The 26,167-nt window shown below is 45.5% G+C and overlaps 1 protein-coding gene across 1 annotated transcript; it reads left to right on the top strand.

Annotated features, from left to right (window-relative positions):
• Positions 1-1,073: 1,073 nt before the first annotated feature.
• LOC102101856 (myosin-3) lies at positions 1,074-24,729 on the top strand. The gene is made up of 41 exons (XM_088065592.1): positions 1,074-1,144; positions 1,361-1,406; positions 1,914-2,121; positions 3,284-3,427; positions 3,508-3,664; positions 4,521-4,548; positions 4,630-4,738; positions 5,248-5,340; positions 5,653-5,716; positions 5,798-5,896; positions 6,909-7,012; positions 7,093-7,231; positions 7,778-7,896; positions 8,047-8,196; positions 8,634-8,804; positions 9,427-9,736; positions 9,897-9,970; positions 10,197-10,284; positions 10,394-10,511; positions 11,840-11,963; positions 12,055-12,191; positions 12,268-12,523; positions 12,704-12,946; positions 13,298-13,474; positions 13,555-13,700; positions 13,787-13,877; positions 14,276-14,665; positions 14,767-14,893; positions 15,877-15,995; positions 16,493-16,689; positions 16,865-17,048; positions 17,674-17,839; positions 18,423-18,547; positions 18,746-19,054; positions 19,141-19,344; positions 19,475-19,600; positions 21,140-21,310; positions 21,403-21,507; positions 21,580-21,675; positions 21,796-21,933; positions 24,671-24,729. Exons 3-41 carry the CDS (start codon positions 1,918-1,920, stop codon positions 24,692-24,694), a joined length of 5,826 nt encoding a protein of 1,941 aa, XP_087921718.1. The 5' UTR covers positions 1,074-1,144; positions 1,361-1,406; positions 1,914-1,917; the 3' UTR covers positions 24,695-24,729.
• The last annotated feature ends 1,438 nt before the right edge of the window (positions 24,730-26,167 follow it).

Raw genomic sequence — 26,167 nt, 5'->3', positions numbered from 1 at the left:
GTGGCAGGAGCTGTTTGGGGAGGGTGGAGGGGGCTTCTGGCTTCACACAAGTCTTGGCTTTGTTCTGCTCAGGGAAGGCTGGTCCTGCAGCCTTGGGAGAGCATCCATGGAGTGCAAACAGGGGGTGCTGAACACTGACACACGACCAGAACAGCCAGAATGGCTCAGGATGGAGGAGACCCTTCCTCTCCTGCATCAAGAGCTCACTCCAGCTGTGTGGGAAGACTCCCAGCTGCTGCCCTGCCAGCCATTGCCTGGCTGCTCTGTACCAAACAGTGTGTTTGGGACTGGGAGATCTCCATTTAAAGCCCACTTTCCCAGTATCCTTGTCATGTGGGAATTGCAGCCACACCTCTGAGAACATCCTTAGCACGGTGTAATGGGGCTTCTGCAGTTGCTTTTGGCAGTGAATGTCAAAGTTGTATTTGAAGTTAAACTTGTGTAGTGTATTTGTGATTTGACATTCATGAACTGTCCACCCCTGGCCAGATTTGGGTGTTGTTCTTTCTGGTTAGTCTCTAATTTGCCATATTTGTCACATTGTATTTCAGTCGTGGCCTCTCATCCTGTCCTCCCTGACCCGTGCAGTGGGGTAAGCCACAAGAATTGCCACAACAGATCCTACATGAATCCTCATTCTCTTTTTCCTTCCCATGGCCTTGCTCTCCACCCCATACAGAGCTGTTTTGGGTTTTTTCACCAGTGTGCAGCTCTGCCCAGGCAATCTGTGAGGAGGAGCAGTGAGGCAGGTCCCTTCTGTGCTATCATTTGTTTGACGTGCTGGTCAGAGTGAAGTGTTGGCTGTGGTTGTAGCTGGCAGGAGAGCATGTTCCCAGTAAAGGAAATTTCCACCAAAAAAAAAAGTCAAGAAACCACAGATAGATCCCAGTTACTAAAATTGGGAGAGAAGAGCAGGTCCTTTCTTTACACACTGTATATGGCAAAAAATGAACATGAATTGGTGAGCAGGCGGGAGTGTCGATCCCTTCCTTCCAAATATAGGGAAGGGGCTGAACAGGGGAACTAAGCTGAGCCTATAAAAGCTGTCAGGGAGAAAGCCCTTGTTGGTGGCTCCTGATGTCCTGTCCATGCTCATGGCCATGCTGTGACTGACCTGCAGAGGGACAGAGGGCTCCTGCCACAGGTCCTGTTCTCCATGCTTGGAGCCTCACAAGGCTGTAGCACTGTGGTGGGAATTCTGCTGTAGATTCCCTGCTGGGCCATTCCTTGGGCAAGGAAAGAGTGGTCTCTGGTGAACTTCGCTGGCCCTCAAAAGGCACAGTTACTTGCAATGAGAGGTGTTGGGCCTTTGGAGGCTGCAGCTTAGCTGAAGTCTGACCTTTGACTCTTTCTCTTTCAGAGATTCGAGATGTCAGCCGGTTCCTTCCTGCTGTCTGTTGACTGAGGTGAGGATTTGAGGCATGAAAACTAACACCTTGCCCAGGCTGGCATGAGCTGGCTTTTCTCCTGTGCTCACTGTAGGCAGGTGCCTGTTTTTCCCCAGCACATGTCCATTCCTGCCCACTGTGGCTGCTCACCAAAGGAATAGGACAGGTTCCATGTTAATAGAGAGTGGGGGAAGTCATAAATTAAAAACCAGAAGAAAAATAATCTTCAGGGTTTCCCTTTTCCAAGCACTACATGAATCCTTCAGATCTGACCACTTTCCTGGGGAGCCCTCCTCCTCCTCCTTTGGACATGGATCTCCTTGCCTTAGGGCCGTGAAGGGTGGAAGCTCTTCTTCACTGGCTTTGCATCTTCCAGCTTGGAAATGCAAACAGCTCTAAGATCTCACCACACACACCTGAGAGCTGGGAGGGGTGAGCTTGGAGCAGCCAGCTGGGGGTGAATTGTTCAGCTCCACTCTGCCCTAAGCACCACACGGGACCAGCCCAGCTGGGTCTGTCTTTCAGAGCCATGAGCAGAGACGCTGGCATGGAGATTTTTGGTGAGGCAGCACCGTACCTACGCAAATCTGAGAAGGAGAGAATAGAAGCCCAGAATCAGCCATTTGATGCCAAGACCCACTGCTTTGTGGCTGATCCTGAGGTGGAGTACACCAGGGGGAGGATTAAGGCTGCACAGGATGGGAAGATAACTGTTGAGACAGAGGATGGCAGAGTAAGTACATTCCTTCTGGCCCTTCTCCCAGCCCTGCTTAGGGACCCAGGGCATCCGCTGGGGATGAACTGAGAAAGCACCAGGCTAGCTCAGGCAAGATATCTGCCCTGCCCTCCCCTGGCCTCTGACTGGGACCAGCACAGCCTCCACAGGAAAGTTTAGCTCTGGATGGTGGGACAAAAGTATTCATTGTGGAATTATTCTTGGTTTGGGCTCTAAAAATCAGGCAATGCTCTAAACCAGGTTGGATCATAGCCTTGCCAGTCTTAGTTTTTCACATTTTCTCAGCTAACACTGTTATATCCACTCATAAATTCCTTCCTTTACTGGTAGCTGAGCAGACAGATACTTTGCCAGTCACCTTTGCATGTGAAATTGTCAGTGTCACTGGCTGCAGTTTCCCAGAGGAGCATCCAAGGTGTTAATCTTCCAAAACGCTGAAATGTCTTAGCAGCTTGTGTCCTGATACCTTTTGTAAGAATAACTGCAGGAGTTGAAAGAACAACCATGAACAACCAACATCTTGGCAGTAGGTGCTACAAGGCTTTTAGAAAGTGGTGGCTCAGTTAAGCTGCTGCCAGCTGTGAACATCTGCTGCCCCCACAACATATCCACAGGCTCTGGCTGTGTGACAGGATGGTCCCTCACCGTGTAAGCCCAGAAAACAGCGCTGTTTGGTAAAGACAGAGCCTTTCTTTAATTGGGAATGGCCACAGGCAGGAGTGGAACAAGTCTGTCCCAAGGGTGGATCTGCTGTTGATGAGTCTTGCGCAGTTTGTGTCCCGGCTCTCGCACTGCCATGGAAAACCTGGAGGCTGGGAGGTTGGCTGGCCAGCAGATGTGCCCCAGGCTCTTACAGCCATGAGCAGCAGAGACCTAAAGTTCATAAGCAGTGATGTATTGACAGATCTGGTGCAGCACAAATCATGTCCGTGTGGTCATAGGAATTCCAGTAAATTTACATCCTGTCAGTACCAGTGTTGTAGAGTTCCTGGCTGGCTGAAGTGTTTGCCCTGAAATAGCCATATCTTGCTCAGCACGGTTAAACAGAAAGGAAAATATTAATTAGAGCAGCCTTAGAGATGTTATTACTTCTCTGTGGTTGTGGAAGGACTGTCAAGAGTTGCTGAACCAGGGTTTGCTCTTTCTTCCTGAACTATAGACAGTTGTTGTCAAACCTGATGATGTGTATGCCATGAACCCACCTAAGTTTGACAGAGTTGAGGATGTGGCCATGCTGACCCACCTGCATGAACCTGCTGTCCTCTACAACCTCAAGGACCGCTACAGCTCCTGGATGATCTATGTAAGTTCCTTCTTCTGGCAAAGGAGAAAATACAGCTGCAGGGGCTGGACTTCAGTGACACCTCTGTTTTTTTCCTGCAGACCTACTCGGGTCTCTTCTGCGTCACTGTCAACCCCTACAAGTGGCTGCCGGTGTACAACCCCGAGGTGGTGTTGGCCTACCGAGGCAAGAAGCGCCAGGAGGCCCCTCCACACATCTTCTCCATCTCTGACAACGCCTATCAGTCCATGCTGACTGGTGAGCTTTTCTATTTTGACCAGACTTGGAGTAAAAAAGTGTGTCAGAACTGCTGCTTCTGCCAAGTGCCATTTGTGGTGGGCTTTAGTGCTGGCTAAAATCACCAGTGCACTTACTCATTTTTGCTGTGAGATATGGATTAGGAGAAGGGCAAAACAGGCTTAAAGCTTAAAACCACCACACCATTCCATACTGCTATGGCTCAGTCACCTTTACCATCTCTTGCAGAGTGCTTGGTCTGTGTAATATTGAAGATTACGTACTTTATCTGCAGATTATCTGGTTTTTATTATCAAACCTATCTGATGCAAAGCCAGCTCCAGACAGTTTTCCCCATCTTCTGAAATATTTTCTTTATTTTACAAGCACTGAGCTGTTGTGCTGCACACGATCTGTATTTCTGGTCTAAGTACCAAACTTAGCAGCCTAACAGGGACCTCTGCAAAGGGCAGCTGCACTTGGACAGGACACACTGTCTGGGAAGTCCCTGGGCAGCACACCTGCATGTGGCTTCAAGGAACAGCAGGTGGATCCAGAACAGAGCTGGTAGAAATGCTGTCACCAAAACACGTGGTTTTAATTTGAATAAAGTCTTGTCCCATATTTAATAGTATTAAAGGTAAAGAATGGAAAAGACAGAAGCAAAAACAAGCACAGGATGAGCAAAGGAGGAGGAGAGAAGACAAAAAGTGGAGTATAGTGAGGGAAAGAGAGGTGGAGAGTAGACCATGCACCTTCTCAGTTTTGTCTGCAGAGATTTTGCTTCATTCCCCCTGATGGGCAGCAGGTCACAGGGACCTGAGAAGCGGCGCTTTCCCTGCAGCTTCTCTGACTGCAGGTATTTTCCCTTTGACAGATCGTGAAAACCAGTCTATCCTGATCACGTAAGTGCGTCTGCCACTTTGGACTTTGTCTCCAACAACATGTGGGCAGATTATTCTTCACTCTGAGCCTTCTTTTGCCAGTGGAGAATCCGGTGCTGGGAAGACGGTGAACACCAAGCGCGTCATCCAGTACTACGCGACAATCGCCGCCAGCGGGGAGCCGGCCACCACGAAGGAGTCCCGGGTGAAGGTGTGAGGAGGAAGGGCTTGGGGAAGGGCAGTTCAGGATGTTATCCCCTTGTGGCTGTGGACAGCACTCGTGACACACTCTTACCTCAAAATGCCTTTTATTAGCTTCAGCTGCTTTGAAAGGCAGCAGGAGCAGGGGCCGATGTGCAGTCAGCACCTCAGCAAATACAAACCACCAGAGCTGACACTGACACTGCCAAGGTGTAGCTTAACCTGAAGATCTGCAGAATTGGTGCCCAGGAAGAATCAGAAGCTCCAGTTTCTTAACATGCATCAATCTGTCCCTGTGGCTGAGACCTGAGAGCTCTGACTGTGGGAGAAATTCTGAATAAGAGAAAAATGAGTTATTTGGTTTTTACCCCCAGCACTGGTTCTTGGTACTGGAGTTGAGGAGGTGCTGCTGTAGAGCTGAAGTGCACATGGCTGCACATGTAATCGTGCCATAGATTCACTTCTTCCTTCCACATAGCTCATGGTGTTTTTCAATAATTATTTCAATTATTCCTGCAGGGTATGCTCAAGGATCAAATCCTCAGTGCCAACCCACTGCTGGAGGCCTTTGGGAATGCCAAGACTGTGAGAAATGACAACTCCTCGCGCTTTGTGAGTCATCCTGTGTCTGTCCCTCTGCCCTCCTGTGTTTTTAATGCTCTTTGCCTTCTTGTTAGCTGTGACTGTGAGCCCCTTGGCTGGGAAAAATGTTCTTGCTGACCAATTTCTTGGTTTGTTATGAAATTCTGATGTGTTAGGAGCTGTTTCATGCTCACATTGCTGCAGCAAAGTGTTCCCCTTTATCTACCTTGATATATCAAAGCTAATCAGACTGATTTGGTGATGATGTCACTAAGACTGAAGAGATTAAAAAAACACTCTTGAGATTGCTGCACTGACCACCACCTTTTGTCTGCTTGCTAGGGCAAATTCATTCGTATCCATTTTGGAACCTCAGGAAAACTGGCCTCTGGTGACATTGAGACCTGTGAGTAACTGAGGGGGGCCGACAGCCTCGCTAGAACGTAAAGAACATGAAAAATGTCTAAAATGTGCATACATCTTACAGACTTGCTGGAAAAGTCAAGAGTCACTTTCCAGCTGAAAGCTGAGAGAAGCTACCATATCTTCTACCAGATCCTCTCCAATAAGAAGCCTGAACTGCTTGGTAAGGACAGCCACCACCTGGTGACACTGAGTAAAGTCAGGATGGGAAACATCTCCCTCTGTGTGCCAGCTCAGGGACAGAGGGTCCAGTGGTCCCAGGGCACAATGCCGTGTGCCACACGCCCCCAGGTGCCCCTTTGGCAGCGTCTCAGTCTGTGCAGAGCAGGGATCATGTGCTGATTTATGTCCTCAGCACTGCAGCCTCGGCCCTGCCCGGGTTCCCCAAGCTGTACTTGTGTCTCTGCAGAACAGGTCACACTAGGGCTTTACTCCATCTCCACTTATCCTCCCTGGGCAAGTTCTGACACAAACTGTGTGCAGGTGAGGTGCTGGGGTGACCAGTGTACTCTGCCTTGCACCTTGCTGTTCTCTGCGGTGTGGTAATTCCAACTTAGATGGGCCAGATCCTGTGAATAATCTTCAGTGGAAGGGTAAGCAATTCTGGGTGCAGGATGGGAAGGTACCTTGATCCACAAACCATTTATATGAGCTTTTCATCACATGGGAAAAGGTTATTTCCTGTTTCCAGTGCACCCCCTCTGACCTTTTCCCCCTTCCCACTGCCATGGCACTCCCTACTCATGCCCCACATCTGTCTCTTTTGCCACACACCCAGCCACTCCACTCATTCTTGGTCCACTCTGCCCATCCTTCCCAACTATCCACAGAACATTTCCCAAGGTGGAGCTCCTGCTCCCATCCTCCCACTCTGTGTGTGTCATGTATGAGAAGATGAGCCTTATCTAAAAGCCTCTTTCTTAAAAGATGTTTCTGTGGATGGCCTGTGTTCTGTGTCTGCCGGTGCTGAGTGCTCAGCTCAGTTCACAGCATGTTGAACTGGAAGGACTGCTCAGCCAGGGGAAGGAAGATGAAAGGTTTCACTCTTTCTGGCCTCTTGGTAGAAAACCAAGAGTTTGGGGTGCAAAAGGAAGGAGAGATCATGAAACCTTACTGAGCCATTGTTCCATCTTCCCTGCCAGGCTCTGGCTCTCACTCCTGTGTTTGCCTTTCAGAGATGCTCCTGGTCACAGCCAACCCCTATGACTATCCCTTCATCAGCCAAGGGCAGATCTCTGTGGCCAGCATCGATGACCAGGAGGAGCTTGTTGCCACAGATGTGAGTACAGTTGGCAAGGAGAGACAATGTCACTTTTACTCTCACAGCTGTTAAAAGCACCTGATCTGTCTGCTGTGCAGGTGGCCATTGACACTTTGGGCTTCAGCCCAGATGAGAGAATGGGGATTTACAAGTTGATGGGAGCGATCCTGCACAGTGGGAACATGAAGTTCAAGCAGAAACCACGTGAGGAGCAGGCAGAGCCTGATGGCACAGAAGGTAATACCTTCCTGGCTGGGAGAGAACTATTTCCAACTGTTTCCATGTCATTTTTCACTAGGAGGGAGTCTTCCAGGAGAGATGCAGTTGTTCCTTGATAAACATAAAAAGGAGTTTTGATTTTCAACTTACCACCTCAAGAAGAGGCACTTTCTGCATCCAGTTTCCTGCTGATGACTCTGCTGTAGGACCTTGTGCCTGGGGCACATTGCTGTAGTGTTCTCCAGTTTCTGGTTACACACACACACTTGTTCTGCCTGGGTAGACTCTGTGGAGAAGTGGCCTGATGGGAAAAACTCTGTATTGTCCCATCAACAGTACATTCATGGGTTTCACCACATCTGTTGGGGCTGCTGTAGCCACTCTGTCATGAGGACCAATCCTACAAGGCTTCTCAGAAAAGTAAATGAGAATGTTAGTCAAGATTTGTGGATGGGATAAGGCCAATCAAGTTGCAAGTTTCAGAGTGAGCTCTGGCTGGTTCCAATGCTCTGTGTGTGTCCAAGCTAAGAAGAAAGTATTTCAAGTTCCTATTTTATTTTCCAGAGGCTGATAAAGCAGCATATCTGATGGGCCTGAACTCAGCAGATTTGCTGAAGGCTTTGTGCTACCCCCGGGTGAAAGTGGGAAATGAATATGTCATGAAGGGCCAAACTGTGGATCAGGTGAGTGTCAAGGACCATCCTCTCCCTAAGGAAAAGGAATGGGTCACAGCTGAGAGTGGTGGGGGCCATTAAGGCACTGTTTGTGGGCATGGTGAGGGGGAGTTTGTTCTGGGGATGCACTGACCCAGGTGTGTAAACATCTCCCTGCAGGTGCAGCAGGCAGTGAATGCCATTGCCAAGTCTGTCTATGAGAAACTCTTCCTGTGGATGGTCGTTCGCATCAACCAACAGCTGGACACGAAGCTGCCAAGACAGCACTTTATTGGGGTCTTAGACATTGCTGGCTTCGAGATTTTTGAGGTTTGCAGTACTCTCAGACTTCTGCCTGTCTCTAAATGCTTTTTTAAATTTTGTTTGTCTTCTCTGACCTTTCCTTCTCCTCACCCCAGTGCAGCCCTCAAGAACAGGGCAAATCTGTCTGAAGCTGCTTCTGCCTTTATAGATGCATCACTCACTTTGTAAGAGAAGAGACATGGCAGAAGCATGGCCATGAAGCTGCTGTCTCTCTCCCCACAGAATCTGTATTTAGGGACATTAGGGCCACCCAAACCTTGGCCAATGCAGGCTGCAGCAACCATATGCTGCACTGCACAACTTTTCTGTAAGCCTGGACACCCATGGTGTGTTCATTATCAAAACCCTTTTGGGACAGTCTGGATGACCTTGCCGTGTCATCTCTGTGAAAAAAAAATGGATCAGAGGCAGTTTAACACTATTAACACTTACTCAAATATTAGTTTAACAGCTTTGAGCAGCTGTGCATCAACTTCACCAATGAGAAACTGCAACAGTTCTTCAACCACCACATGTTCGTGCTGGAGCAGGAGGAGTACAAGAAGGAGGGGATTGAATGGGAGTTCATTGACTTTGGCATGGACCTGGCTGCCTGCATTGAGCTCATAGAAAAGGTGAGTTTCTTAAGCATTTTGTGCAATCACAGAAATGGGATCTGTAAAGGGTTCTTGAGAGCGTTTGTGCTGAGTGCCTCCAATACAATTCACATCTCTTCTCCTTTGATTCTTTAAATATTACCCTTGTGATTAATTCATTATTCACTGTCTGGGAACGTATCCTGTCTTCTAAAAGGACACTGATTTTATCCTCTCCTCCTCCTCTCCTCCTCTTCCTCCTCTCCTCTTTTCTCTCAGTTCAATTAAAATCCCAGAAAGTCTAATGTCTGGCTGCTTTTTGTTCTTTCTTAGTAAGAAGTCACTACTGTATTCTAAGAAGTTACTGCATAGTTTTTACCAGACGTCTTCTGTTTTTCACGTGTGTCTGGGTAGTTCAAAACTGTATATTAAAATCTTATGAGTTCTTTTAGGTATCTTGCCAGCTGTTCGCAAAAAATCTTGCCTACCTGCTCCTCTCAGGCTAATTCTCTAGAAAATACCTCCAGTATTCTTATATATATATATATATATATATATATATATAATACTTATATATAATACTTCCATTTTAGCATGTCTTTCACTATGTATTATTATAGCTTGAATTCATCTTATTTGAAAACACCATTTTTCTATTCAGCCCATGGGCATCTTCTCCATCCTGGAAGAGGAGTGCATGTTCCCCAAGGCAACTGACACCTCTTTCAAGAACAAGCTCTATGACCAGCACCTGGGCAAGTCCAGCAGCTTCCAGAAGCCCAAGCCTGGCAAAGGCAAGGCTGAAGCCCACTTCTCCCTGGTGCACTATGCTGGCACAGTGGACTACAACATCACTGGCTGGCTGGAGAAGAACAAGGACCCTCTGAATGAAACTGTCATTGGGCTGTACCACAAGTCATCTATGAAAATTTTATGCCATCTTTATGCCAGTTTTGCTTCCATAGATGAAGGTAAGCTCGGAGGAGTATGTTTCCTGTTTGGGATCCCTACTCACCTGACATGGATCAGTGTTGAGTCAGTGCTTGTGTGCTGTGAGTTAGATGCACAATTATAACACTGCCAAAGGGATCTGCAGCAGTCCCTCATCTGGTCTGTCATCTCATTTTCCAGCTGAAGGTGGTGGAAAGACAAAAGGAACCAAGAAGAAGGGCTCTTCCTTCCAAACTGTCTCTGTACTCTTCCGGGTAAGTGTGTTCTCTGGCAGACTCTCACACCTGGCTCCACAGCCACATTTTCATTTTAAGACAGGAGGGAAGTTCTTCAGTAGTAGCCGTTTACTTTGCTGATACCTACAGAGGATTGCAGAGGATTCACTAGAAAAGAAAGTTCTGAATTTTTGCTTTTCCATAGAATCAAATCACTTTGAGAACTGAGATAATATAGAGATTAGAAATTATCTCTGTTTTACAGGAAAATCTAAATAAATTGATGTCTAACTTACGAACAACTCATCCTCACTTTGTGCGTTGCATCATTCCTAATGAAACAAAAACCCCAGGTAATTTGTAAAACATAGAATAGAAAGAATAGAATAGAACATAGAATAGAAAGAGGCAGAATGAGCAATGCTGGAGCAATCAGTATGTTCCCATGCTGCTCTGTCACAGGTCTGATGGACCACAGGCTTGTTCTGCACCAGCTGCGATGTAATGGTGTTCTGGAAGGCATTCGGATCTGCAGGAAAGGATTTCCTAACAAGATACCATATGGGGATTTCAAACAAAGGTCAGTAATAACATTCTCATGTTTGCACTGGGCCCAATTCATTTGAAAGAAGAGTCTTGCTAGACCAATCCATGATATAATTGTTAGGAAAAGACTATTTTAATATTTAACACGTATGGAAAGCAAAAGGCATAACTAATAGCATGGTCTGTGTGGGCAGTGCTCACCCAGATGCCTTCCTCAATACTGTGTGCCAAACCCTATTTTTAATTAATTCCTGTTAATCTGAATGTTTGGATATTTTTGGCTTTAATTCTCAAACTGGGCAAAAGCAGGTTTCAGCAAAAATACAGAGGGTGGTCTATGCACATCCTGTATTTAACTGCTATCTAGTAGAGGTTTGAAGAGAGTGGTTTAAATAATTCTAACTAGCATGGTTTTACAAAGAGGAAATTGTGTTCAATACTACTTCTTGATGAAATGCTATGTTTGACTGGCAAATAGAGCTGCAGTAACAAAGGGGACTTCAACTGGAAATCCAAGTTAGTTCCACATGGCCCTCTCATTTTGTAGTGGGTTAATGTTTTTACAGGCTAACATTTCTACAGCGTTAGCAGATTAATTCATAGATTAAACCCCACAACCAAAAAAATCTCATCATGGGAACTACTGCAAATATGACATTTATAAAGGGTTGCTAAATTCAGGGCAACCCAGCTGGGGTCATCTGCTCATTGTGTTAGAACAAAGGCAAATGTAGGGTCAGATATCTAAGAACAAAGTAATAACTCCCCCCTTACAACTCTGCAGGTTGTGCTGCAGAGCAGGTCACTGAAAAGGGCTGCAATGGTGTTCTGGGCACTGACTGAAGGCATTGGCCCAGCCATTGACGTGGGAGGGCAGATTTGTGTATCAATGCTGAAAATAGGTATGGAATAATCTCTCAGTGTAGGATTAGGAAGTCCATTGTTGGATACAAAGTCTAATTCTGGGTTACATGGTTCAGGAGGAATGTGAGAAACTGGATATGGTTCAGAAAAGCAGTTCCCCTACTTTTAAAATCCATCCATTTTTTGAATTTCCAGCTAAGCCAAGGGGCTGGATCCCTAGAGTAGTGATAATGACTGTGACACAGACAAGGAGAGTCTCTCAGGTCCAGAGAACAGCCTGTCCATGCCTTCAGTCTCAGTGAGGGCTGTAACACATCCTTGGAACCTACTGAACTGACCTGCTGCTATTTGCTGCTTTTCTTACTGCTTTGCTATTTGAGGCTGGAGGTGTGAGTCAGACTCAGACTTCCTCTGTATCTTCAAACTGACAGCTGTTCTTATGGCATCCTGTGCACTAAAATGGTACTGATGGGTAAGCTTTTTCCTTTATTTTATCAGATACCACCTTCTGAATGCCAGTGTCATTCCAGAAGGAAAGTTTATTGATAGCAGGAAGGCGTGTGAAAAGTTGCTGTCTTCCATTGAGATAGATCATACTCAGTACAAATTTGGACACACTAAGGTAAATGTTTAATTTTGCCATACAATAAGAAAACATTGACTGCATTGAAATGTAAACCCAGCAAGGAGTGATGTCTGTTCTTTGGCTGCAGGTGTTCTTCAAGGCAGGTTTGCTGGGTGTCCTGGAAGAGATGCGAGATGACTGTTTAGGACAGCTGATCACACGGACCCAGGCTTTGTGCAGGGGATACCTTCGGAGGCTTGAGTTGAAAAGAATGTTCGACCACAGGTGTGTGTCCTCTGCCAGGTCTGGTTGCTCAAGGATGGGCTTTATCCACAGTACTGATGGATCACTTGGGTTCCAGGGAGTCCATCCTCTGCATCCAGTACAACATCCGTGCATTCATGAAAGTCAAGCAGTGGCCCTGGATGAAGCTGTACTTCAAGTTAAAACCACTGTTAAAAAGTGTGGGAACTGAGAAAGAACTGGCCATGATGAAGGAAGAGTTTGAGAGAACAAAAGAAGAACTGGCTAAATCAGAAGCCATGAGGAACAAACTGGAAGAAAAAATGGTGGCTCTGGTGCAAGAGAAAAAGGACCTACAGCTGCAAGTACAAACTGTATGTAATTTAAATAATTTTTGGCTCTTCAGATTACATCAGTTTTATCTGAGTGTTCAGGAAAGGGCTGAAAGGAAATTCTGTCATTTCATGTACCAGCCACTTAATAAGCAGGTGATTTCTGCAAATGTCAGTGCCAATGTGTGATAATGAAACACATTTCTGTTCTCCTTAAAAAAGGAAAACGAAAATTTGGCTGATGCTGAAGAAAGATGCGACCAGCTGATCAAACTAAAATTCCAGCTGGAAGCTAGAATAAAGGGGGTAATGGAAAAGCTGGAAGATGATGAGGAGATGAATGCTGATCTGGCAGCCAGAAAGAGGAAACTGGAGGATGAATGTTCTGAGCTGAAGAAAGATATGGATGATCTTGAGTTAACATTGGTCAAGGCAGAAAAGGAAAAGCATGCCACTGAAAACAAGGTGCTTTTTATTTCTGCAAGATTTAATAACAGTTGTTCTGTCTATGTATAGGTTCAATAAACTTGAATGCTTACATACTGTGTAAGAAGATCTCTGGGCCTGGCATTGAATCTGGGCACCTCTGTTGTGCAGGAAAACCAACCCATAAGCATGCAAAAAATGCATTAAAATTAAAGTTCAGCATTGCTTTGTTACTTCTGAAGGGTTGATATAAACAGAAAGATTGTAGAGTGTGACCATAAGACAGTCAAAGCTTCTTTGGGAGTCTAACAGCAAGTTCATTGTGTGTGTTCATTGCCTATGTGAGGGCCAAAGTTATTAGTGACCTTTAAGTATTTTGCCTTACAATAGGTCAAAAATCTGACTGAAGTAGTGACAGGTTTGGATGAGACTGTTGCAAAGTTAGTCAAGGAGAAGAAGGCCCTGCAAGAAGCCCAGCAACAGGCACTGGATGACCTGCAAGTAGAGGAGGACAAAGTTAATACCCTCACCAAAGCTAGGATCAAGCTGGAGCAGCAAGTGAACCACGTGAGCATGTTCAACACAAGGAGAAGGAGCAGGTTCTTTAGCTGTTCCATCAGTCATGTTTATATATGTTTATGTTGCAGGTTGAAGGATCTTTGGAACTCGAAAGAAAAGCGTGTATGGACCTTCAAAGAGCAAAGAGAAACCTTGAGGGAGAGTTGAAACTTGCACAGGAAACCATAGTAGATCTGGAGAATGATAAACAACATTTAGATGAAAAATTAAGGAAGTATGAGGAAAAAAATTGAAAAAAAATTATTATTTGGCTTTACCTGGGCATATTTTCTTTTAATAAAAAGAACATCTCCTTCACAGGAAAGACTTTGATTTTAACCAGATGCAAAATAAAATTGCGGAACAGCGAAATTCAGGGACTCATTTACAGAAGAAGATCAGAGACTTGCAGGCAAGAGACTTTATGTACCTACTTCATCATTACTGTTTGCTTGTTTTAAACTGTAACACCATGAATGATGTTTGTCCATAGTTTGACATTGCCTCTGTCAGACACAATGGAAGCTTCCAGAGCTTCTCACAGAAGCCACCCCTGTATCCCCCCACTACCCAAACCTGGCCATGCAAACCCAATACAGCAACAGAAAGCTGTGATCTAAAGCTAGAATGAGTTGATCCGTAGGTCCTTTCCTAAGTCTTCACCTACAATGCCAAAAGAGTGAAATTCAAAGGAAGTTTGTTTTGCTTGCAGTCTCCCAAATAAGGTTCTTGGTGTTCTACTATGACAAATATGCACTGAATGACTTGTTCCCTCTTTAATTCCTGATGTGTTATTCCCTCGTTATACAGGCCCGTGCTGCAGAGCTGGAGGAGGAGACCGCGAGTGAGAAAGCGACGCGGGCAAAAGCAGAGAAGCGTTGTGCTGAGCTGGCTCGGGAGCTTGAGGAAATCCGTGGGAGCCTTGAAGAGGCTGGAGGAGCCAGCACTGCTCAAACAGAGCTCACCAAGAAGCGTGAGGCAGAGTTCCAGAAGATGCGGCGGGACCTGGAAGAGGCCACGCTGCAGCACGAAGCCACGGCTGCCGCCCTGCGCAAGAAGCACGCGGACAGCACCGCTGAGCTGGGGGAGCAGATCGACAACCTGCAACGTGTGAAGCAGAAGCTGGAGAAGGAGAAGAGTGAGATGAAGATGGAGATTGATGACTTGGCCGGTCGTACAGAGATCATTATCAAGTCCAAGGTGTTTCTTTATAACTTAAATACTTGAATTACCAATTATTCTGTCTGATGGGAACTTTCCAAACACACCTACACGGATTTCACTCTCTTATTCTCTTTCAGGCTGTTCTGGAAAAAAGGTACCGCACCCTGGAAGATGAGATGAGTGAGACGAAAGCCAAACTTGAGGAGCACCAGAGGATTGTGAATGAGATGGTGATGCAAAAAGCCCAGCTCCAGATAGAGTCTGGTAAGGAAGGCACAAAGATGTGCTCAGAGGATATTTTTTCCTTCAGTAGCAAACAGATTCTCTCATGTGTACCATTCTCTGACCAGTTTCTTGTAAGGTCATTGAGCACAGTGCTCATGGGGGAAACAGAACTAAACTGAAAATTTGAGAAAAAATGTAAAATGGCTCAGGAAAAATCTGAGAAAGACAATATTGGAGGACTACAAGAAGTACTGAGAATTCTAGAGGTGATGGCATAAGCTGTAGGCACCTCTCCAAGAAAGGGGATAGGTGTACTTCAGCCCCCAGGACAGAAGGTGGTATGGAATAAATGTTTTCCAGTTACTGTAAATCTTATGAAATGGAATTTTATGGTTTATCTCTTGCATCAAAAGGCAATCATGGGAAACTGCTACAGCATTTTGTATCAGTTCAGCCAGTGTGACAGCATAAAAGCCTACTGCTTCAAAATGAAAATTTGGCTTCAAAAACAATTAAGCAAATATTCAAAATCATTTTTCTTCAGGAAAAAAAATAGCATCTAGTGGATCAGAACTGTAATAAGGGATACAATTAGAATTAGGGAATCAGGTGAATTTAGATAAAGAAAGAACAACAACAAATGCATTTTGAAGGATTAAAATGTATTGTGCAATGATAAATGTATGTATGTACATAATGGGAGCAACTGATAAGGTAAACATTGCTGTGTGATTCCACTTACATATTATTATCATCATCATCATCATCATCATCATTAATATTATTAATAATATTATAATATAATATTATTACTTAGTATAATATTATATTTATAGATAATATAAATATAATATATATTAATATTATAACAATATAATCATTAAAATAACAACAAAACAACAACAAAACAACAACAACAACAACAACAACAACAATAATAATAATAATAATAATAGTAGATATGAGTGTTTTCAGGATGCTTAATCTGGACAGTACTGAGAACTTGCCCTCTCTTGTCATAGGTGAACTGAGCCATCAACTCAAAGAGAAAGAAACTGTAAGGTTGCAGCTGTCCAGAGGCAAGCAGGCACTTACACAGCAGATGGAAGAACTCAAGAGACAGCTGGAGGAAGAGATCAAGGTAGTGTGAACTCCTGAGCACCTGATAAGGCTTCAAAATATATCAGGGTCTCAGTTAATTTGTAATACACTTTTGGGAGGTTGTAAGTATTGCCTATAGTCTAACACAGTAAAATTAGTCTGGGGAAGGATGTGTACAGTAAGCACTGTGTGCAGTAATTTCTTTGCAAAGGATGACTCTGGCATGCTGAAAGTTGATTTAACTTGGTGAATTTTTTCATGTTTTTAAATTTTAAAGCCATGGTCTATGTGATTTCTTTAGCTTCTGTAGCCACAGGGAAGACAAGTTACAGCATATGCCAAGGTGAAAGCATCACTTTTGGTCCTTTCTAGTGGTAGAGTTGGTGACATGTAAAGGCAGATTTCTGAACACTTACAAAACCCCAGCCCTTTGTCTTCTGCCCACGCTGCAGTGATCATATTTCAGATGTGCAAGATCATGAGGTTTCCTGCTGGTCACAGCTAACACAAATACGTGCTATTGTGGGTAATTTTTAGGCCAAGAGCGCCCTGGCCCACGCCCTGCAGTCCGCTCGCCACGACTGTGACTTGCTCCGGGAACAATATGAGGAGGAGCAGGAGGCCAAGGGGGAGCTGCAGAGAGCCATGTCCAAGGCCAACAGCGAGGTGGCTCAGTGGAGAACCAAATACGAGACAGACGCCATTCAGCGCACGGAGGAGCTCGAGGAGGCCAAGTACGTGGAGGGATGAGATGAGCTGTCCAGATGTATACTGGGCAGAACATAGACCCACTTTTAGTAGCCTGACCTAAATTATTTTTTTTGAGTTTGCATACAGTCATAATTAAAATGAGACACATAATGCAATGATTTTTTTAACTGTATGCTTGTTTTATTTATGTGCCTTAAGGAAAAAGCTCTCTCAGCGTCTCCAGGAGGCAGGGCAGCAGGCAGACACGCTGAATTCCAAGTGTGCCTCCTTGGAGAAAATGAAGTTGAAGCTGCAGGGGGAAGTGGAGGATCTGACACTGGACATAGAGAGAGCAAACTCATCTGCAGCTGCCCTTGACAGAAAACAGCGGAATTTTGATAAGGTTGTAAATGAGCACGGTATCTTTCAAATGTAGCATTCCAGAAAACCAAACTAACACTCTGTACATCAGTCAATGCTGAAGTCAAGGTGAATCTAACTAGAGCCACTAGGGCATGGCAGTAGGAATTTGTCCTGGTGTCAGACACTGCTGTATTTATCTAGTACAAACTGTAGTCACAGATAAAATAACATTTTCAGTATCAGCAGGAAACGAAACACAATTGACTCTCATATGAGGAAAGGTTGAGAGAATTGGGATTTTTCACCCTAGAGAAGAGAAGATTTGAGGTGATTTAATTGTGGCCTTACAATGCATGAAGAGAGGTAGAAGAAAGATGAAGAGAAACTGTTTACAAAGGCCTGCAGTAACAGGACAAGGGGGAATGGCTTCATACTGACTGAGAGTAGGTTTAGATTGGATATTAGGATGAAATTCTTCCCAGTGAGGGTGGGGAGACCCTGGCACAGGGTGCCCAGAGAAGCTGTCCCAAGGCCAGGTTGGACAGGGCTTGGAGCAACCTGGGATGGTGAAAGGTGTCCCTGCCCATGGCAGAGGATTTGGAACTAGGTGGTCTTTGATGTCCCTTCCCACCCAAAGCATTCTGTGGTTCCACAATGTCTTCCAGGTCCTGGCAGAATGGAAGGGGAAGTATGAGGAGAGCCAGCTGGAGCGGGAAGGTCTCTCTAAAGAAACAGGCTCCCTGAACACAGAGGTTTTCAAAGTGAAAAATGCCTATGAGGAAACCTTAGATCAGCTTGAAACAATCAAACAGGAGAACTCCACTCTCCAGAGTAGGTGTTTGGCTCTGGTTTCCCATTATCTTTCACAGACCAACCACAACAAGGTGCTCCACGAGCACACTCATGTGCTCCAAGCACTCTGTCCTTCCTGTGCTCCCCACCCTACTGCAGAATATCAGTGTCTTACCAAGAGCTGTCAAGCATGTTTGTAAAGTGACTAAGCCAATAAAGCAAATGTCCTGGCCTTCATCTGCTGCAGATATTGAGGTGCCATTCCCAGGCAAAGGTAGTGACTATGGGAGACTGAGCAGCTCGTGAAAATGATTTTTACAGATGCACTGAACACAGTGACAGGACCTGTAGTTTTAGACTCTGATGGCCTATCTGTGGATGTAACACATGCAGGGCTCTTCCAAGCTCTCTGTAAGGAAGGCTCTGAAACCACACCTCTGCCCCACTTGGCCTGCATGAGTTTGTTGTGTCAGGTTTTATCTGTACATATTTACAGATTTGTGTACCATTGTGTACACATGTACATTTGTGTATATGTATTTATGTGGGCAAAAGGGGTGCTGAATGCAGCAGCAAAGCACAGAGTTCAGCTTCTCTGGTTGATGCCATTCTTCTCTCACAGAGGAAGCAGCTGATCTCACAGAGCAAATTACTGCAAATGGCAAAATTATCAGAGACCTTGAGAAAGCAAAAAAGCAAGCTGAAATAGAAAAAAATGGTCTGCAATTAGCTCTGGAGGAGGCAGAGGTGAGTTAGTTTAAATATTACTGTAAGTATTAAAGAGCATGCTGAGCAGCTTTCTGTTCCCTTTTCTGGCAGTAGCTGTGTGCAAGGTTGATTGCCACAGATTTTAGGACATTCTGTGAAGTCACTGAGTACCACCTCAACAATCATGTTCTCTGAAATGTTCCACTCATCTTTGTTTTTCCCCTTTTTCTTTTAAAGGCAGCCCTTGAGCATGAAGAAGTCAAAATCCTTGGTGTCAACCAAGAACTGACTCGGTTAAAGTCAGAAATCAGCAGAAAGATTGCTGACAAGGATGAGGAGATCAACCAGCTAAAAAAGGACCATGAAAGGATTGTGGAGACAATGCAGGGTGTTTTGGATGCTGAGATCAGGAGCAGGAATGAGGCCCTGAGGCTGAAGAAGAAGATGGAGGGAGACCTGACTGAAATAGAGATCCAGCTGAGCCATGCCAACCGCCAGGCTGCAGAGGCACAGAAACACCTGCACAGCATCCAGGGAGCTCTCAAGGTCTTGCTTTACTTACTTGTTGATTTATTTTTTGAGCACAGTATTCAAGAAATTCATTAGGACAAAAACTGACTCTTCAAATACAGGACACCCAGATCCACCTGGATGATGCTCTCAGGACACAGGATGACCTGAAGGAGCAGGTGGCCATGGTGGAGCGCAGAGCAAACCTGCTGCAGGCTGAAGTTGAGGAGCTCCGGGCAGCCCTGGAGCAGACGGAGAGGTCGAGGAAAGTGGCTGAGCAGGAGCTTCTGGATGCCACTGAACGTGCCCAGCTCCTCCACACCCAGGTAGTTTTGCTAAGACTGAGGTATTTTGGGGCCCAGAGATTGATGGTGGAAGAATGAATAATAATTGATGGTCTCTATGTGTGAGAGACCAAAGACAGAAACTCAAAGCCTCTCTCTCTCTCCTTCATAGAACACCAGCCTTTTAAATACAAAGAAGAAGCTTCAAAGTGATATGGCAGAACTCCAAACAGAGATAGAGGATGTTACTAATGAAGCAAAAAGTGCTGAAGAAAGAGCTAAGAAGGCAAAGACAGATGTGAGGATGTTACTGTGGTTTTCACTTTGAATTTTCAAAGTTTCCAGTGGCGTTGCTGCTGGGAGTTAATGTAAATGCTCTTGTCACAGATGTTGGACAAGGAACCAGTCTGTGGGCCTGGTTGAAAAGGCTTTGTGTCAGAGGAGGATTAGAGCAACAGGAAACATGTCCTGCTGACAGATGGGGCTGTTGCCATAATAAAGAACTAAACCTACATTTAGTCAGTCGAAAACAAAATATCTTTCTTCAGTGCTGCATGAAAACATAATCCACAAAGAAATCCTGCAGTATTGAAACCAGTAAAGTGGCTAAGGCATCTGAATAGTTATCTTTGCAAAATCCTATTTAACAACTTTTAAAAGGAGAATTGTAAATTTCCATTCAAAATTGGTGCTAAATCCCTCCCATGCAAGACCTGTGAAGCTCAGCCAGGAAATAGGACTGGTGTGTCATGGGACTCAATCTGCTGATGATTTTTGATGCAGAGGATCAAACCAAAATCTTAACACTTAGAAACATTATGTGGAATTAAAATAGAAAGAAAACTTTTCAACTTGCTCATTAAAAGGAAAAAGAAAATCAATAGAATCTCAGAATTATTAGGATTGGAAGGGACCCCTGGAGACCATCTACTCCAACCCCTCTGTCCAGGAAGGGTCACCTGCAGCAGGTGACACAGGAACGTGTCCAGGCAGGTTTGGAATGTCTGCAGATGGAGATTCCATGCCCTCCCTGGGCAGCTGTTCCATGCTCTGCCGCCCTCCATGGAAAGAAGCTCTTCCTCATGTTGAGGTATTCTTGTGTTTTAATGATTTCTATTCCATTTGAATAAAAGAGAAAGAAAACATTACAATGAATTATACACACATATATATTTATATAAAACTTCAAGTGGTCACATTTTTCAAGTTAGACCTTTTCAGATATTTTGCTTCCAAAGCAATTTGTTGAATTCTACATTAATTATTATTATATAACTAAAATATTAATTATAATATCACTCAATATTTCACCAAAGTGATTAATTATATTGTGTAGGAATCCAACATTTGAGAGCAAAATAAATCTTAGTTTGTCTAAAATAACACAGATTATTTTAAACTATTTTGTGCCTTTGTGGCATTACCCTCCAGGAGGTTGTGGCAGTAGCAGGGTAAGCACTGAAGCACACCCCAGATGTGTTGAGCACAGATGCCTTTCAGCTGTGCCATGTCCTGTTCCCAGACTCTGCTGTTGCTCCAGCTGTTTTCCCCCTGGCACCCAGCTGTCAGTGAGGTCACAGTGGGATGTGCAGTGGAACAGAGAATTTACCCCTTCTGTCACTCCAGCTCTGTGTGCAGTAAGGCAGACTTTTCCCATCCTTTTCCCTACTATTTTTGTCATGTTTTTGCCATTATCATGTCATGAAAAAACCCAAACAAAATAGGGAGTGGGGCGGCAGGAATGGTCAGCAGGACACAGGAGTTAATCCTCCGCTGGTGCACAGTATGTGCTGTTCTTTCACATTCTTCCAGTTTCTTGTGTCATCTCCCTTCCAAGGCAGCCAGGATGGCAGAAGAGCTGAAGAAGGAGCAGGACACCAGTGCCCACCTGGAGAGGATGAAGAAGAACCTGGACCAGACAGTGAAGGACCTGCAGCTTCGTCTGGATGAGGCTGAGCAGCTGGCACTGAAGGGAGGGAAGAAGCAGATCCAGAAGCTGGAGGCCAGGGTGTGTACCAGCACTAAATATAGGTGTCAGAAACATCTTTCTTCTCCAAGTAATGTGCAAGGGCTTAAGCAAATTGTTGATTAATTCACCAGATCCAAGAATTAGAAGGTGAACTGGAAGAAGAACAGAAAAAATCCTCAGAGGTTAGGAAAAACATCTGCAAATATGAACGGCATTTCAAAGAGCTCACTTTTCAGGTGGGTAAAAATAGAAAGCAATTCTGATGTTTTGTCTCCCAAGGACATAAATTCCATGTTCTCTTTCCACAGTGTGAAGAACAAAAGAAGAGCATGATTAAGTTACAAGATATGGTAGATGAACTGCAGATGAAAATCAAATCCTACAAAAGACAAGCTGAGGAAGCTGTGAGTCACTTAAGTGAAGCAAATCTTTATTTACCAGTTCATAGGACTGTCACTTTAAAAGCTGTCTCTGTGCCCCAGCATATTGCCAGATGGTTTTAAATTTTTGTTTTGCAATTTCAGAATCAACAAGCCAATGCTGATCTCTCCAAACTGAGAAATGCACTGCATAAGATAGGTGAGGCCCTGGAAAGGGCAGATATTGCTGAGAGCCAAGGAAATAAACTCAGAGCTAAGGCCCGAGAAGGCGCTGCTACAAAGGTAAGGCTTTACTGCAGGTGTGCTGTTTGCTCAAATGGGCCTAGCAGCAGATTTGTGCCTTGCCAGTGGTACAGGCATCATTTGGAAACGTCAGCTCTGGAAGGAAGGGGCTTTTCAAGACAAGCTGAGTGGGTTGTGGTTGTTCAACCTGAGGAAGAGAAGCCTCTGAGCAGACTTTATTCTGGCCCCCTTAAATGGGGTCTTATAAGAAAGACAGTGAAAGACTCCTTACAAGGACTTTTAGTGACAGGGCAAGGGGTGATGGTTTGAAACTGAAAGAGTTCAGTTCATGTTGACCATAAGGAAGAAATATGTATGATGAGAGTGGTGAGACAATGGAACAGGTTGTCCAGAGAAGCTGTAGATCCCCATCATGGGAAATGTTGAAGCTCTGGTTGGACGGGACTCCAAGCAACTTTGTCTGGTGAAAGACGTCCCTGCCCATGGCAGGGGTTTTGGACTAGATGGCCTTCGAAGGTCCCTTCCAGCTCACACCATTCTGTGAACTGTGATTCTGTGACTGGCATTTCATGCTCTGATGCTGAGCATGTGTCTTCTGGCCAGTTTCATCATATTAGATTCATATTTAAGCCTCATAAAGTGAAAGTAATGAGAGTCAATCTAACTGAACATTTCTAGAACAGCCCTTCTCTGAGCCTCAGGCAGAACTAGCATTATGATTGAGAAAAGACCAGAAGCTCTGTGTCCTTAGCTGAACTTCCTGGGTAGTTGTCTATCTCCAGCCCAAGAGTGGTACAAGATCTAGAGCTGCCTTTCCTAGTATGATCTCAGCAGAGTAACACCTTTTGGCTGCACTAATCTAGCTTAGTTTGTGGCTGGAGACAAAATTCTCTCAGTCCATGTTTTGGAAGAATAACTAGTGCGTAGGCCATGTATCCAGGAAATGGAGAACTTTGGCCTCAGGCTGTCTTCTGCAGCATCCCCTTTCTCATAAAGCATTTTCACACTAGAAGAGACCCTATGGAGAACTTGCTTTCTCCCAAAGGCTCTGGCCTGAGACTCAACAGGCAGTGTTGGTTCTTCCAGAGGCTGGTCTGCAGCTTTCAGTGAGTCACAGAGTCACACAGAGTCCCAGAATTAACCCAGCTGGAAAAGACCTTTGAGATCACCGTGACCTGTGACCCAACACCTCCTCATCAGCCAAACCCAGCACTCAGTGCCACATCCAGGCTTTCCTTAAACACCTCCAGGGATGGTCACTCCCCCGCCTCCCTGGGCAGCCCATTCCAGTGCCCAAACAGCCTTTCTGGGAAGAGATTCCTGATCTCCCCTGGCACAGTTTAAGGCTGTGTCCTGTCCCTGTTCCCTGGGAGAAGAGCCCGAACCCCCCTGGCTGTCCCCTCCTGCCAGGGAGTTGTAGAGAGTGATGAGGTCTCCCCTGAGCCTCCTCTTGTCCAGGATAAACACCCCCAGCTCCCTCAGCCGCTCCTCGCAGGACTTGTGCTCCAGACCCCTCCCCAGCCTTGTCCCTGCAGCATCTCCAACCCCTCCTGAACTGGGGGAGCAGAGCTGGGCACGGCACTCGAGGTGCGGCCTCACCAGTGCCCAGCACAGGGCAGGAATCACTTCCCTGGCCCTGCCACACCATTCCTGAGCCAGGCAGGTGCCATTGGCCTTCTTGGCCACTTGGGCCCACTGCTGGCCCATGTTCAGTCAGCTGTCAAGCAGCATCTGTGGGTCCCTTTCTGCCTGGCTGCTGTCCAGCCACTCTGTCCCCAGCCTGCAGGTGATTGTTGTGGCCAGCACTGACACTTGGTCTTGTTGAACCTCATCTTGTTTGATATGGCACATCAATCAAGCCTGTCCAGGTCCCTTCTACCCTCACCTAAAGCTGTGCACCAGTAAAAGGCTTTGACTCAGTGCTTGCCAGGCTGTCTTGCCCACACCCCAGGGGATGCACTAGGATGGCTGAGTCCAGGTTCTTGAGCAAAGGAACCTTCCTCTCTATACATGAGATAACCTTACAGAGGGAATGCTCAATCTCTAATTGAACTGGCAGCCCAGACAGAGGCAAGATTTCAGGCATCCTCTATTGGATAATGCCAGGTGAAGGCTGGTTGAACAGATTGACTATGTACCACTCTCTGCAATATCCTGTAGGTTTAGAACCTGCTTTGAGGTGCCTGATACTCCCTTGCACCTGGGAGATGTTAGAAAATACTCAGTATGAGAGAATTCATGTATCTGCTTTGCAGATTTTTTTATTTTTTTTCCGTGTTTTTATCATGTGTTTCCTTTGGGTTGTTTTCTGTGTGCTAAAGAAGAAATGGAATTTTCTGAAAGCAGGTAACAGAATGTTGGTAAAGACTTGAAAGCTTTCTTCCCATAAGACTGGGGCCTTGTAAGGGGGGAAGCGAGATAAGAAGTTCAGAGATTGTAAAACACAGCCTGGTGACAGCTCTAGGCCCATAATGCAAGGCTTAGGTCTTGCTGCTTTTTGCCTCTCTTAAGATGGAATAAGCTTAGCAGTGCTTGTGTCCTTGTTTTGCCAGGGAAATAATGGAATTAATCTTTTCTTCAGCTGTGGATGGTGGCCATCCTGGTGTTACCTGCATATATTCAACTCACACAGTGGTTTTAAGGGTTCCAGACATCCTTGCCTTGGCTCAGGCTCCACTTGTACATCCTAGCTGGATGGTACCCTGAGATGGATGATTTTAGGGATCAAAAGACTTATCTTGGCATGTGTAGACTAAACAAAGCCTCTCCTTTCTAGGTGGTGTTAGGAACTGAGAAATGATCTTCTTCTTGGATAACTTCCAAAAAGTATTTCTCCAGGTGTGGAAGTAATTTTCCACAAAAGTAAAGTAATAAAATAAAGTAAAACTTTGTTTATGAATACAAACATTTTCTGTTGCTGCTGCTGTACCAGTGTCAATAAAATAGATACCTGCAACTTCAGATGCTTCAAATGTGAATGTTTAAATGAGAGCTTCATTTTATTACTAAGTATAGTCAAAGCTCAGGGTTTGAGTCTTACTGCTTCTGTGACCAGTTTGACCAATTTTATCCTAAATGGAAAACCTAGAGGTTTGACAGGCTTTTTGCTTTCCCAAGAGACGAATTCTGTTTCAGCTGCTGTAGCCTGGAAGCAGCACATTCTCAGGAGAGAGATTCCCAGCTGCACCTTGTTCTCAGCAGCTCCTGGCATGGTGCTGTGCTTCAGGATGCAATCCAAAGTCCTGCTGTGCTCCTAGGCCATGTCCCTGACCCTACCCACCTTGTCAAATGACTGGTTACTCAGTGCAATACTCTATTTCATGAACCTGCAGAAAAACAGTTGTAACTTGTTTAGGACTAATTGTGCAAAAGAAACAGAAAATTACTAACTGCTAGGCAGGGCTAGTAACTCCTACCAGCCTGTCATTATTCATTCCAGAGTATCCAGGTGTCAACATGGCATTGTCATGTAATCCTCCCAGCCCTCTTGCCCGCTTTTGGTCCAAAGTCTGCTGTTTGCTCTTGCCCCAGCTACACAGTCCGTGGTTCTTTGAGACCCAAAGCACAGAGGGCAGAGCACAGCAGCCCCTGCAAGGCTCTTCATGGATGTGGCTTTAGCAGGATAATCCCTGCCTTCTCTGCATCAGCTCCTTTCTGCTGGCAGTGCAGCTGTTTCCCATTTCATAAAGTGGAATTCACTTTTGGTTTGTGTTGGCTCTGACTCATGACAGGGTTGGCTGAATGGCAGGTCCCAGAGCCTGGTTTTTGCCACCTGGCACCTGGAGTCCCCAGGCTGACTCTGTCCAGGACAATGGTGCCTGTGTTGGCATAACACACCATGCATGTGGGTCTGGCTGGTTTGGAGGGGAGGATTCTGAGAGCACGAGGGCAGGTTTGGGCTCAGGATTAGCAATGGAGCACTGTGGAAAGCCTGTGCTGCCATTGCCTCCAGTGAGAAACAAAACAGACTGAAACACACGGCCATGGGGCACAAACCCTCACAGCTGGAGTTTCTGCAAAGAAATTTGGGCTGTGCTGAGCCATGATGGTCCAGGGCAGCACGAGAGTGAGCACTGCAGTGCTGGGGATCCCCAGAGAAGCACACAGCCCTGTCCAACATCCCAGGCACGGAGCCTCCAGTGCTGAGGCCCTGGTTCAGTCATCACCAGGCCAGGTGATCCACAGGAACCTGAACCACAAAATACAGCACCAAATGGGGGGTAAAGACTGACTTTATCACCAGGCTGACCTTGAAGTGAGCAGCCAAGGGTGG

Source organism: Pseudopodoces humilis, chromosome 21, assembly GCF_049639895.1.
Source record: "Pseudopodoces humilis isolate 2021_Gansu_Grassland_sample_001 chromosome 21, ASM4963989v1, whole genome shotgun sequence".
NCBI classification, from domain to species: Eukaryota; Metazoa; Chordata; class Aves; order Passeriformes; family Paridae; genus Pseudopodoces; species Pseudopodoces humilis.
The sequence above is the reverse complement of the archived record's forward strand: the minus strand, read 5'-3'. Positions and strand labels throughout refer to the sequence as shown.

Coding starts and splice junctions, on each gene's coding strand:
- LOC102101856 (XM_088065592.1), top strand. CDS start 1,918: ATGAGCAGAGACGCTGGCATGGAGATTTTTGGTGAGGCAGCACCGTAC. Junction 8,805..9,426: donor GCATTGAGCTCATAGAAAAG/GTGAGTTTCTTA, acceptor TTTTCTATTCAG/CCCATGGGCATCTTCTCCAT. Junction 12,524..12,703: donor TACAGCTGCAAGTACAAACT/GTATGTAATTTA, acceptor TCCTTAAAAAAG/GAAAACGAAAATTTGGCTGA.